We start from the raw sequence: 14,541 nt of genomic DNA on the forward strand, positions 1-14,541 counted from the left end.
AGACAAACCATGATGAGTGCTGCTGACCTGTCTAGCTCGCTCTGTCTCGCCTCTCCGAAATTAGCCAATTCATCATTGCCACGCTCGCAAGAAACGTCTGTCATTAATTGCGAAACCTGTGTGTTTGTCATCCGTGGATCTGTGTTTTCGAGCTCGGGCCAGGCAGGGGAATTACAGCCCAATCCAAAATGATGGATGGCAACCCAGAGACCAGCATAACACTGATATTTGGCAGTCAGATTATGATGAGAGAATTACCTCAATGGACCCTGAGGGTGAAAATAGTTAATTTTTTTATTTAATATTTTGGGGAGGTGTCATTAGATGTCATAGCCATGTCCCGAAGACATGAAAACTCATCACCAGTGGCCATTAGAAATCTGGTGTCACTTCAGTATGTACTTCGATATGTTAATGTCAAGGGGTGTAATATGTAAAGGGGTGTGCGCGTGTGAGTGTGTGTGTGTGTGTGTAGCTCCTGCCGGAATTGAAAGGTTTTTCAAGTTTATTCCCAAGTTGGTTGAAACTTGGATAGGAAAAGGCAAGATGATAGCTTTCAACATGAAAAATAAGCACTGAAATACAGACAAAAAAGACATAAAACAGAAGCCGTCTTCTGCTATGGATACCGTTTCACTCAAAAAAAATATGGCCATTGTAAGAACTGAATATATCAAAGGGGACATTTCAGGGTGAAAACGATTATTCTTTTTTAAATAAAAAAGTTTGCTGTAGTATGTAGTCATATTTATAAACATCTCCCATCCTCCCACACAATTTATGGAATTTAAACTGAAAAAAAGGTGTCATTCAGATTCAGAAATCGCATTGCAAAAACATTTTTTTTTTACATTGATTCATGGTTTTGGTTCTGTTTTCCAGTACAATATCCGTTCAGTACCCTTAAAACAAGATACATTTACATGAGAAAAAAGAAAAGAAAAAAAAAACCTTCTGATTATCTGAAAAAAAATAATACTGAAATCATGACAAAAACACTGCTTGTTTTTTTGTTTAGTTTTTTTGCTGTGCAATGGCATATGACCTTCCCTGTTTACATATCAACAGAAATTTTGTATTCAAAATCAAAGTATTCAAATAGTTATTTTACTGATTTTGTTTGCAAAGAGCTTAGCCAGTAGAACCAGAAGTTGTTTGCATGAAGACATGTTAAAGGTACAGCAGTAAAATCAGCCTGTTGAATACAACGCATCAAAAAAAATGATGAAAATGGTCATGTGTAAAACTAAATGAGGACTGTTTGTTTTTACAGGTCAGAGCTGACAGAGGAAGAGCATCCTCAGAGTCACACTCACACTGCCTCCAAACTGGAGGAGGAGGAAGAGGAGATGGAGGGAGATGATGAAGATGAGGAAGGCTCGTTGACAGAGAAGTCTCAGGACGAGACGGCCTCTCCCGCCACTATGGTGCAGGGCACTTACGACGAGGATGAGGAACCCACCCCTCTCCCTATGTCTTACGAACACACGCGCAGGTCAGCAAAACACATCTGTCTGCTTATTTAAGAAAAGATTAAAAAGAGCCACTCTCACTTAAATGAACACTCATTTTTTAAAGATGTGAAAATGTAGATCATACATGATTAATTTCGGCCTTTTTGATCCGTTTTACTGCAATATGATGCTTTTGTGACATTGGCGAAAAAAGAAATTTGGTGCAAGTAATTACTATGTTTGTTTGTTTGGAGTAAATGCACTGATGAAATATTCCTAATAACACCAGAAACATTAAGCGGGTCGATTTCGATCTCAGGTTAAATTTAAGGAAGTAGAATGAAGTATGAATAGTGTAATCTATATTATTTATTACAAGAAATTAGTCATTTTATTTAGCAAGGACGCATTAAATTGATCAAAAGAGACAGTGAAATTAGTTATACTGTTACAAAAGATTTATCTTTCAAATAAATGCTGTTCATTCAGCATTTTCTACAGAAAACCTGAAAAAACAAATGATCACCTATTCCATAAATATATTAAAATATTTTTAACATGGATAAGACCCATTATTATAATAATTAAGCACCAACAATAACTGAGCATCAAATCAGCATATTACAGTGATTCTGAAACTGTAATTTTAAATTGTAACAATATCTCATAATATTACTGGTTTTACTGTCTCTTTGAACAAATAAATGCAACCTTTGTACTTTTAAGAGATTTCTTAAAATGTAAAAAAAAAAAAAAATCTAAATTCAAAAAGTTATTGAAATGTATCCCACACAACCACAATCATGTTGTTTACCTGCAGTTGTAAATGCCACTAAATTTACTGCACATTTAATGCGAAAAGGATTCGATTTTGGTTGAGTGTTCATTTAAGAAGATCAGAAGTTTTGTTACAGAAAATTGACTGTAACAAAAGAACAATGTGCCTACAATGCTATAGCTCTGTTCCAAAACCAAGTGAGCTGCATAGACGCAATGGGGGAAAAAAGACAGAAGATGGTTTCAAATCAGTTCACTTATTATGCTGCCTTTGAAGCCACAAGAGAGTTGCTTATGTAGAGCAAAGCAGCTCACCAGGGGTGCGTTTCCCGAAAGCCAACTATGGTCGCAAGGTCCATCATTATCAGCATAGTTCAATGAGCAAGTGTTTCCCGAAACCATCGTTCTAACATTCGCAAACAGCATTGAAAAATTGAGCGGTTGGAACGACAGCTCTCGACCTGTGGTTAGAAGCAGAGTTTCTTGTTTGCATGGCATGTGGACTCAATAAATCCTTATCTTGAGCCAAATAAGCAAGCTGACTTTCAGTACAATCTATATCCTTCATTTCAAATAATATACAAATGTCATTTACTTCTTTTAGATTTTCAAGAGATTTAAAGCGTCGTTTTTGAAAAGTAAGACCGAGCCTATGATTGAATATGGAAATAAAGCAAAATAACTGACATAAATGAGAATTTTCCACAAATGCCATGCCTGTAATTTTAGCAAAACATCTAGCATTAGTTCGATCTCAAACAGATTCATTAAAAGAAGTTAAGTATTAACCAACATGGTTGATTGACAAATTTGCGACAATACGGTTTGGGGAAACAGTCGTGACTAGCTAGTTGATTTCTTCACGATGCATCGTACTACGGTAGTGAAGCATTGAGTTACGTCGTTGTACGGGAAACACACCCCAGATTGAGGAACAGAGTGTCTGTGTAAGACGTTCATTGTCTCCCATAGTGTTTACTACTCATTGTCTGTCAGTCCTCATACAATAACTAACGCAACTAATCATCTGTCAGTACATGCGTGTTTAATCATTGAAACTTTGGTTTGCCTAAACAAATAAAAAATGATCAGTTTAACAGTTTCCTGCAATTTTGCACACATGCAATGAGCGTCCAGTTCTGTTGCATTTCGGTTGACTTTTTCGCCTCTCTCATCTTGAATAGCATTGCTGTTGGAATGCCACTGGCATCTAAATGTTTCAATGATCAATATTTCGTTGCACATTTTATTCAAGAGCAAGTGTTTCCCAGCATCTCGTTTAATTCTGCATGGACAGAGAGATGGACAGAGTTCTTAACACCAAAAGCTGTGTCCATTTGTTTTGTGCTTTCATCCGCTAGTGTGATGACCACCTATATTTATGTCCCGTCACCATCTCATCCACTGCATGCTCCTCAAATGCATCCAGTTCCAATATTTAGATTTGAATTTGCGGGCTAACTGAGGGTCCCCTCCCCCCCCTTCCCCTTCCTGGTACAGGTGTATTGAGGAGGATGCAGGCCTATTAGATCTGGAACCTCTGGCTGGTTTCCCCAAAGGCCTGGAATTCCATAAGGCTGGCGAGGAGCCCTATGACATTAAAGACATTTTTAGCCCCTCGGTAGAGTCGGAGGCGCTGAAAGAAACTCTTTTCAGGCAGGCTAAAACACAGGTATGTGACTGTACCTGCTCCAGAGAGCTTCTACTATGCCATGAGCCCATGTCTTACGTTACGTTACGACTCGTTACGTCGAGAGAAGGACAGACAGTTAAAGAGCATCTTATCAATATGGACACAGTTCTTTTTAGTTTGGCCTTTAGGGTTCCCCAACCATTTGGTAGACTCTGTCAGAAAAGCCAATGGAAAACGAAAATAAATGACGTAAATTAAATTGTATGTTTTGAGCAGTCAAGTTGATATTAAATATCTGATATTTGAGATCAAATTTTAATTAACAATAATAATATAATATTTTTCTTATTTTTTTCATGATTTTTTTCATGCAATAGCCCATGCAGAAAAAGATGTTATAATATGATTACATGCAACTTTTGCGCTACCTAATCATTGTCATTTTTATTTTGTTTTATAAAGAATATTTTCAATGTTCAATGTTGATACAAATATTAACTGAATGATATTAACATAACTAACACTATTAGCTTTCTGTATCATTGCCTTGTATATCTAACTTTAAATTGTCTTCTGGTCTCAACATTTCATGTGGAGTTGTTACGTGTCTTATGTGTGTGAAAATGTCTGATTTGGAATCCCTTATGTTTGTAGGATTCATGTCCAATTGATATTGTATCATGTAAAGAATTTATAGAATTAAAGTTTAGATTGCATTATAATGATTCCCAAAAAGTGATATGTTTTTAAACCCACATGCTGTTATTTCTTTCATTATTTTCTGTGGAACACAGAAAGATCCGTTTTTGAGTTTTCAATAAGCTGCTGAAAATAACAGCACGTGGATTTGGAATGACAATAGATAAAAGATGATGTGCGTTTTGGTTGTGAGATGAAACTTTCCTTGTTTTCTTCATCCAGGCTTATGCAATGATGCTCTCTCTGTCTGAGAACGCCAATCTGCATTCATCCTCCCAGAACTCCTTGGATGCCTGGCTCAACATGGGAGGAGGGCCGTCGGAAACCAGCTCCTTTCACCCCCTCAACAACATCTGAGAACAAGAACAAGACAAAACAGAGATCAGAAGAGATGGAGGGAGAAAGGAGGAGATGGGAGAAGAGACCAACATGAAGACCAGCAATGCCACAGTAGATGAACCACCACTATGCGCATAAGGAGGAGAACGTACTGTTGAGTGAAACAGACACAGGAACCAATCATAGATGGGAGAGTTTTATTACACAGCATAAAAGCAAGAATGAAATCATCAAATCCCAGCCATACAGCATCTTTCCTGTCTGCAACTAGCAACTATAGTGAGTTCTCTCCTCAGCAGCTGAATCAAGAGGGGGCGATGCATTCGAAAGACTCTAAAATCACCTCTCCACCTCACCTTCAATTACATGCATTTCACAGAGACTGCTCTCAAGGGTTTTTTACCATGTTCTCGGAGAAGCCCAGGCCGGACAGGGTTGACCGGACAGGGTAGTTGATGTGTTTCTTCAACTGGAGATTTTAACCGTTTCTATACAGCATTCCATTCTCAAGTTGATTTTCTACAGCACTGTACCAAGGTTTCCTTTATATTAACTCACAGCCGAAGTCTTACAGTAGATCGTTAGTGTAGACATCAACATTGATTTCCAATGGCAATAGAAGCACTTAAGTCTAGCCCGCAACTAGCATGCTAACTTTCCCCCAAGGCCGACCGCAGTCTGCAAGCCGCTGGCTCTAGAAGTCTATGCTGGAGGTCACCTTTGTGATTTTTGTTCGGCTGCTCGACAGTCAGATAAAAGCGGTCAAATCTTCATATGATATATCACGCAGCATGGTTGTTCATTTGTATAGCATCATCGTCATTGTAATTATTGTTGTTATGGTAAGTATTTGAGCTGTATACAGGCCTTTAGTCTCAACTGAACGTTTGTTTTTAAGAGTTAAATTATTCTCCAGTGGGGCAATTGGAAAATCTTTTCTCCTAATTCTTGAATTCAGTAATATTATGATTTTTTTTCTATGTGATTTGTTCCTCGGTAAACAGTATTGTTTCTTTTTGAGCACATCTGTGCTCAAATGTTAATATAATTCTTTAGTGAAGGACCAAATTTGTACAATATTGTTGTATGATGTACAAACTAAGTTAACAGTTGGTAGCAGAGAGTGTTGTGTGCCAAATAACCCCCTTTTCTTTGACAATCATTTCTTTCCCAAGTGGTCGCCTCCACTGTTAGTAGTTTTTTTTTTCTTCTTCCTCTTGTTGCTACTTACATTGATGAGTGTTTGTCTTTTATTTATTTTTATTTAGATTGTTTTTTTTTTATTAATGAAAAAATGAAGAAAAAAAATGTTTTACCCACTCTTTTGAAGGAATGAAATTACTGAAATATCATGGAAATTCAGAAATGTTCAAGCTCTTTGTAGAAAAGAAAGTTGCCAAAATTTGAATTACAAAAGACTGTGTTTCCTTTATGAGCACATAATCATGAAGTCTTGTTTATGATGCATCTGTTCAACCATTTAGAAATGTAGGCACTGCGTGATTTAAAAAAAAAAAAAAAAAAAAATGTAATTAAAATATCAGGTAACTCAAATAGAGGGGCATTATATTTTGACATTTTTACACATTTTATCACTCATAGTTAAACATATTCATAAAAAAAATGGGTCAACAGTGTATCTCTGGGTTCAAATTGCATGTTTCCCATGTCCCATTATTTTGTCAGATAGTCCTGAATATCATATCAAATTCTACATAATTCAAATGCTTAATATTTTTTGCATACCAAAAAAAGACACCGCAAGTGAGAGGCTATAATGGGATTGTGATTAAATGGTGAGCGGCAACATTTAATGTTCACAAGAGCGTAGAGGTTTCTGAGAGATGCTCAAATCCATGAATACACATATGAGTCCTTATCCAACTTCTCTGAACTGTGAAGCCAGCGAATGAATCGTAAACAGCTGAATGCATATCATGAATGTGTAGAGTAGATTTAATATGTAGGTTGAGTCAAACTTCATAAAGTTAACTTCTCTTGATTGAATGTCTTTTTGGTCAGGATTTCATACCTTTACTTCCTCTCCTCACTTCTTTTTGGATGTTAAAAAGACTCTATGTTCTCTGGAATCAGCACTTAAATCAACACACCCCTGTCTGCCTAACACATACTTTCCTTTACATCTGAGCTCTTAACTTAGTACTGATTTTAACGACATTTTTCCAAGCAAGGCTGGTTTTAACAAGCACTTTAACTCATGGGTCAAACAGGCAATTTTATCAGATGCTTTTGAATAAAACAGCATAGAATAAGCGTTGCCAGAAAAACGTCTCAGTTTTGAACATTTACGAATGTTCAGTTTTCACTGCGAACACAAACCAAACAAGATTGATTCGACTGGCCTTTCACGGGGAATCTGCTTGATAACGTGCTGTTTAAAAACTTGCAGCAGTCTTGTATTTGAATATACTAAAAGGTGGCACTATTACCCTGTTTCATACCGTATCTCCTCACTATATAATTTACTCAAATCCTTGAGTACAAATCCTGTGGGATGCATAGGATTTCTAGGGATGTAATGGAATTATGAGTATGAAGTCATGTCACATACTACTGTACTTAGCAAGCGCTGTAGGTGAAGAAATTGACCCACACTGTTAAAATCATCATGAATAATGGTCAAAAAATGAGCAATGCAGATGCCCTTGGCCCACTGTTACATTGCAAACAAACGTATCATTTCAAAAACCATAAATAATGTGGTTTCTCAAAAAAAAAAAAAAAAAGTGTATAGTATTTCAAAAAAATAACATTGATATGTCCAAAAGTTCATTTTAAACATGGGTTTGAAAATAGATGGTGCTTGTTTCATTTGGATATGAGTTGTATATTGCTTCTGTTATGTTTATTAAAACTATTGTGCATGACTTGTGTTTTAGAGGTCATAATGGTGTCCATTTGTGAAATGTGTATCTTAAATTAAAAAGAAAAAATAATAAATAAAAAAAAACAATGAATTTGTAGATGCACTTATTGTACATGTGGTTAGGTTAGTAGGTTTGACTTTAAGTCCTGTTTACTGCCTTAAATACTATGGGCAGATGGTTATTGAACTGAACAATATGCTTGTGGGAGAGAAATAATGACAAAATTTAAGGATTGTAGAATAATACTGAAAATTCTGAAATTCTGAAGTTCTTTTTTGATGCTTGTGATTACTGAAGATGTACTTTAGAGCAATTTCATGGAAAAGACATGATTCTGATGTTAATTCTGTAGAATAGATATGTATACCAAATGTAATCTTTCCAATGCTATGAAGAATTTATACATGAAATTGATATGCAATAAAAACCTGTGTGCTTTTTATATGAATGCTGTTTTTTTTTTCCTTAATATGTCCACAGTGTGCAGAGCTGAAACAATGGTGACTTTGAAGAATTCTTTGAAGAATTTCAATAAATTCACATTTAAAGGATGTGATGTCACCAGAAACTCAAAGGCTAAGAGAATAAAGATTTAATGTGTGCTCCATGCACACATGAAATAGAGACTCCAGCAAAACATCACAGTATGTTCACCCTACCTCTGATTTAATGTGGGAAAAATATTTGTAATATTTTCAGATTTTATGCTCATTTGGTAGTCTAGAAGAGTGCTAATTGATGTAGGTGTCTAGTGCAAGAACAGGTTTACAGAACAGAACTATGTATTCTCTGAAGGGATTTATGACCCCAGAAGAACAGTGAGCATTTCAATTATTGCTCAATTACAATATTTACATATGAGATTAACATGTTGATGGTGCTTGGTGATTTTACTACATTTTTGATCAAATCAATGCAGCAGAACGTGAGTCCTTTGCTGCAGCCTCCGGAGAAAACAAACAGCTGCTCTGATTGCCGAAATTGGCCAGAGCGCTTTGTTCTGGGAACCAAGGCTGGTTCTGCCAGTGTGTTGCCACCAGAAGAACTGAATATTTCTCCTCCCTGACCCGACCGATGAGCTTCGGGAACAGGGCTACATCGAGGGAACGCGTAGAGGCACAGGCGAGGCCATCTCTGGGCCAGTGCGTCCATATCTTTCGAGAAGAATGTCTGGCAGTGGGAATTCTCTTTCGTCGTGAAGAGATCCACATCTGTCTGACCGAAGGTGTGCCATATTGCGTCGACCGTTAGTGACCGTGAATCACCCTCACTGAGTGGAGGTTCGTTCGTGCCCATAAGAGAAGCTGGTTCGCCACTAGACTGGCCATAGCTCGACCAATGGCCTGGGCGGTGGGTTTAGTAGCGCGCAGGGCAGGTCAGATGCGCTGTGCAGCTCTGGTCGGGTCCAGACTCGTCCATGTCATGGAGAAGTTTGGCCTGATATACTTGAAGTACCGCCATGGTATGTAGCTCAGGGGCGGCTTGGCCGCAAGCAGCGAACGCCCTGGAGGCAAGCGCTGATGTGGTCCTGCAAGCCTTGGACGGATGACTGGCCTTGGCCTCCCAACCGATCACCGTAGGTGGGCAGAGGTGTGTAGTGACAGCTTCTTCCACTGGGGGAGCTTTGTGTATCCTTTTTGTATCCTTCATCTGCGCCGTCGACTTTAGAGAGAGCAGCCGAAGAAGACTGGACGCGTGCCGAATACGGGAGCTCCTGATGTACTTAACGGAAGAAAGGAGCTTGTTGTTGGCAAGGGGGGCTGATGGCAGTGCCCTGGCTGCAGGAACCACTTGTTGAGTTGGCTGCGGGCGGGCTCTTCTGGGGCCGACCAGTCCAAGCCGAGCTCTTCTATGGCTTTTGAGAGGACCCGCAAAAGCTCTGTATCAATCCTAGGCCACGCTTCATCAGTCTCTTTAGGCGGCGGAGGGGCTGAGTCATCGCCAGAGTTTACCTACTCAAACCACTCGAAGGCGGCCGAAGACACTGAGTCAAACTCATCATCAGACCCGCCAAACGAGACCATACCACTCACGCCAGATGAGGGGCGTTGATCTTCGTGGGTGAAGAGGACAGGGGACTCGCCGCGCTGAGGGGAGAGTGAGGCACTGAGCGCTGCTCAGCCTGCCGGCTCCACTTCTTATTTCGCCTAGGCACGAGAGGGGAAGGAGATGAGGGAGCGGGCGGGCGGGTCGCTGAAGAGCGTGATCCGAGCGCACAGCGTTGAGAGGCTCAGCTTCTCACAGTGTGGGCAGCTGGAATCCAGAAGAGCTGCCTCGGTGTGGGCGCTGCCTAAGCACGAGACACACTCAGTGTGCTCATCTAGAGTGGGCAGGGAAGTCCTGCACTAGCCGCACTCGCGGCGCAGTATTTGCAACAACGACGCAGGAAAAGCTCTTTGAAATTCGCTCTTATATTTAAGTTTAAGCTGGTTGCTGGCAAGGAGGCTGCTGGCGGCGCTCTGGCTGCAGAAACCACTTGTTGAGTCGGCTGCGGGCGGGCTCTTCTGGGATCAACCAGTCTAAGCCAAGCTCTTCTGGTCGTTGGCTCCGAGGAGTTGCCGATCAGGCCCGATCAGTTGCCGGATGAGGCCCGATCAAGCCCCGGAATGACAGTGGAAACGCAACTGGCCCTTGCATGCACTAGCACGCTCGCTTTTGGCCCGACAGTTGAAACACGGTTAGGCCCAACAGAGGTTATACTTTCTTTGTCAACTAAAAAGTTCAACCTGCCACAGGCGCAGATGACACATTTTTCCTCAGCTGTTATTGAGTCAGTTCTGTGCACTACTATACTGTCTGGTTTGGGTCAGCCAGCAAATCAGACAAAAGAAGACTGCAACAGACTGTTAGGACGGCTGAAAGGATAATTGATGTGCACCTGCCCAACCTTCAGGACTTGTACATCTCCAGAGTGAAGAAACTGGCAGGTAACATCATCACAGACACCCTCTCACCCTGGCCACAACCTGTTTGCACTTCTTCCCTCAGACAGATCTCTGTGCACTAGAACATCTAAGCATAAAAACAGCTTTTCCTCCATGCTATCTCCAGCTTAAACAATTAACACAGCAATTGTTTCATACTGTTCTGTTTTATCAAACTATACAGAATGGACGATTAAAGCAGTATCATTGCTTACTTTATTTATCACATGTGCATAACAGCCTTACAAGTGCCATAGCCTAGCTCTCTGTTTGTACGTCACTCAAATCCGTCTGTGCGTCCCTCAGATCTGTCCCCTTGGGAACATGACAGGAAAACTAACAATCCACTTGTTACATCCTTTTTTTTTTTCATTTTTTTTTTTTCCACAAGTTATACATTTTCTTTGTAAACAAAATTAACATTTTCTTCTCAGTGCCTTCAGATGTAAACATTAAAGGGTTAGTTCACCCAAAAATTAAAATTCTGTCAGTAATTACTCACCCTCATGTTGTTCCAACCGCGTAAGACCTTCGTTCATCTTCGGAACACAAATTAAGCTATTTTTGATGAAATCTGAGCCATGTTTCACTCCTCCATAGGCTTCTATGTGACCGAAACTTGCTGGCCCAGAAAAGTTATTAAAGAGATCGTTAATATAGTCCAAGTGACTCCAGTGGCTCAATCTTAAGTATATCAAGCGACGAGAATACTTTTTGTGCGCAAAAACAAACAAAAATAACGACTTTATTCCACTATTCATTTCCTTCTCTCTGGACCTCTAGTTGGTTCGCGTAGTGTTTTTGCGCAGCGCGTCTGTGTTATACACGTCACCACGTAGGCTCACTATTGGCCGACGCCGGTCATGTGTGTGATGCGTGATGACGTGCAACACAGACGCGCAGCGCAAAAACACTACGAGGCCCAGAGAGAAGGAAATGAATAGTGGAATAAAGTCGTTATTTTTGTTTGTTTTTGCGCACAAAAAGTATTCTCGTCGCTTGATATACTTAAGATTGAGCCACTGGAGTCACTTGGACTATATTATCGATCTCTTTAATAACTTTTCTGGGCCAGCAAGTTTCGGTCACATAGAAGCCTATGGAGGAGTGAGACATGGCTCAGATTTCATCAAAAATATCTTAATTTGTGTTCCGAAGATGAACGAAGGTCTTACGCGGTTGGAACAACATGAGGGTGAGTAATTACTGACAGAACTTTCATTTTTGGGTGAACTAACCCTTTAATGCTTCAGAAAAATGCATGTAATTATCTTGCCTGAACTCAAAAGCAAACTTATAATATGTCCTCTTAGGACATTAACTTCAAGTGCAAATTTTGTAAACTTATTCTTGACAATATATTCTTTGCAAATTAACTGTGCAATCAATAACTCATTTACCCTTTTCCCCTCTCTTTTACAGTGCAACCACAACTCACAACCATACCTAGAAAATGACCAAACATGTCATATAATAATCTCACTTAGTCTAATCCCTCAAATAGGTAGGCATTTTAACCTGACGACCAGACCTCGTAGTAACAGTGCTTTGATCACAACCCTGACCACGTTCAGCAGCTGCAGTTTGTGTGTTTGTCAAAACCCCTGTTTGTGCAGATGTTGAGGGTGGGCAGTAGTTGTGCCTGAGGTGGCGACGGTTTCTCCTCAGAACACCACCCGACTCCAACTCAACCTCATAAGATCTGGGACTCACTGGTCTAATCACTCTAGCTGTTTTCCAGGTTTTACAAGGCTCAAATGGTTGGACTCGAACACTGTCCCCTGATGTGAAACAGTCCAAGTTTTGCTGTGCGGTTGTAGTATTTCTCCTGTCTTTGTCTGTTGTTAATCAGTCCCTGTTTGTTGTTTGACACTTTAGGCTCCAACATTGTCTCTTTAGTAGGAAGAAGGGTCCGGGTCCTCCTGCTGAGAAGTCTCTGTGCTGGACTGGTGGTGAGACCTTGGCTCGGTGTGTTGCGATGGTCCAGTAGGGCTAAGTATGGATCCTGTCCAGCAGCTGCAGCTTTCTTCATAAGACGTTTTGCTGTTTTGACAGCTGACTCAGCCTTTCCATTGCTTTGTGGGTACCCGGGTGACGATGTTCTGTGCACAAATTCCCACTTTTGGCTGAACATTTTAAAGTCGTGTGACGAGTACTGCGGTCCGTTATCAGAGATGAGCACATCTGGAATCCCCTGACGAGCAAAGTGTGCTTTCAGTTTGTGAATCACTGTGGTACTTTTGGTGTCAAAAATTTGAATAATAGTCCACGGTTACTAGGTAGTCTTTATTGTGCCAAGAAAACAAGTAAGTTCCTACCCCAAGGTCTGTAGGCAATGTCATGGGGATGCAATGTATCTTTCTGTTGCTTGGGGTCAACTGACCTGCAGCTGTCACATTTGGAAATAAACGTCTTTATTTGCTCATTCATCCCTTGCCAGTACACACACTCGCGTGCTCGTCTGAGGCAACCTTCCACTCCCAGATGTGTTGAGTGTATGCGGCTGGTCAGGTCAGCTCTTAGTGTGTCAGGAATAACTGTTCTTTCTCCCCTGAACACTATGCCATTCTGAAAGCTCAGCTCGTCCTGAAAAGCAAAATAGTGTTGAATGTTTTGCTCAATGTTTTTTTTTGTTCTGAGGCCATCCTGTAAGAATCAACTTAATCACTTCCTGCAACTTTGTGTCCTCCCTTGTTGCATCGCGAATGGCTGATAGTCTTTCTGCAGAGATAGGTAAGTAGTTAATTATGTTAACAGTCTCTAGATATGCCTCTGTGTCTCCCTGATTGCTGTCAGGTAAATAAGCTCTGCTTAGTGTGTCAGCTAGTAGCATGTCTCGCCCAGGCACATAGATCACATTAATGTCGTATTTCTGCAGTCTGAGTCACATTCTCTGCAATCTCTTTGGTGCACTAAGTAGCGGTTTTCTCACAATATTCTCCAGTGTCTTATGGTCACTTTTCTACCATAAGTTTATTGATGGAACTTTTCCATTCCGAACACTATCGCCAAACATTCTTTTTCTATCTGTGCATAACCCCTTTCTGTGGGTGTCAGCGCTCTGCTCACAAATGCCACAGGTTTACCTTTCTGTGTCAGGGCTGCTCCTAGTCCTGTCTCTGAGGCATCACATTGCAGGGTTAACTCCTCATTTTGGTCATAGTACTTGAGCAGTGGTGCATTTGTTATTTTGTCTTTCAATCTTTTAAAAGCTGTCTCGTGCACCTCAGTCCATTCCCACATGTTGTCCTTGTGTTTAAGTTGTCTCAAAACTTCACAGTCATCAGAAAGATGATCACAAAACTTTGAAAGGTAGTTCAGCATACCTACAAGTCTCTGTACCCCCTTAACATCTGTAGGCCTCGGCAACTCCCGCACTGCCCGCTCTTTCTCCGGGTCAATGCGGAGGCCTTCTGCTGTCAGCAAGTGTCCGATGTAGGGTACAGACTCTCTCCTCAGTTTAAACTTGTCTGCATTGAGTTTAATGTCTCTTTGTCTGCACCTCATTAGAAAACATCTCAAGTTTTTCCTCATGATCCTTGTCTGCTTCCTCTTGTGTATCACCCTCCCCGTGATCAGTATATCATCCGCAATGATATACAAACCCGGTAAGCCCTCTAGTGCTTGCATGAGTTTCCTTTGGAAGACTTCCGGAGCTGGGCTTATACCCATTGGCATCCTGAGCCAACGATACCGTCCGAATGGGGTTGCAAACGTGGTGAGGTAACTGGACTCTTCATCCAGCTTGACGTGCCAAAATCCATGCTTTACATCACAAACAGTGAATACCTTGGATTTTGAGAGTCCTGGCAGGACATCATCAATGG

General features: G+C 40.6%; 1 protein-coding gene across 14 annotated transcripts in view; it reads left to right on the forward strand.

Moving 5' to 3' along the window:
• prdm16 (PR domain containing 16) overlaps window positions 1-8,180 on the forward strand; it is a gene marked incomplete at its 5' end in the record, with an annotated part of 246,373 nt that extends 238,193 nt beyond the window's left edge. For 13 of the 14 annotated variants that reach the window (XM_084390322.1, XM_084390325.1, XM_084390326.1 and 10 more), the window contains 3 exons: window positions 1,274-1,495; window positions 3,732-3,903; window positions 4,786-8,180. In XM_084390322.1, coding sequence (XP_084246448.1) covers window positions 1,274-1,495; window positions 3,732-3,903; window positions 4,786-4,920 — 529 coding nt within the window. In that variant the 3' untranslated portion in view covers window positions 4,921-8,180. The remainder of the gene's footprint in view (window positions 1-1,273; window positions 1,496-3,731; window positions 3,904-4,785) is intronic. The other variant, XM_084390316.1, reaches the window with a different exon arrangement.
• Window positions 8,181-14,541: the final 6,361 nt, after the last annotated feature.

This window comes from Rutilus rutilus, assembly GCF_951802725.1.
Source record: "Rutilus rutilus genome assembly, chromosome: 19".
In the NCBI taxonomy this organism is placed as follows: domain Eukaryota; kingdom Metazoa; phylum Chordata; class Actinopteri; order Cypriniformes; family Leuciscidae; genus Rutilus; species Rutilus rutilus.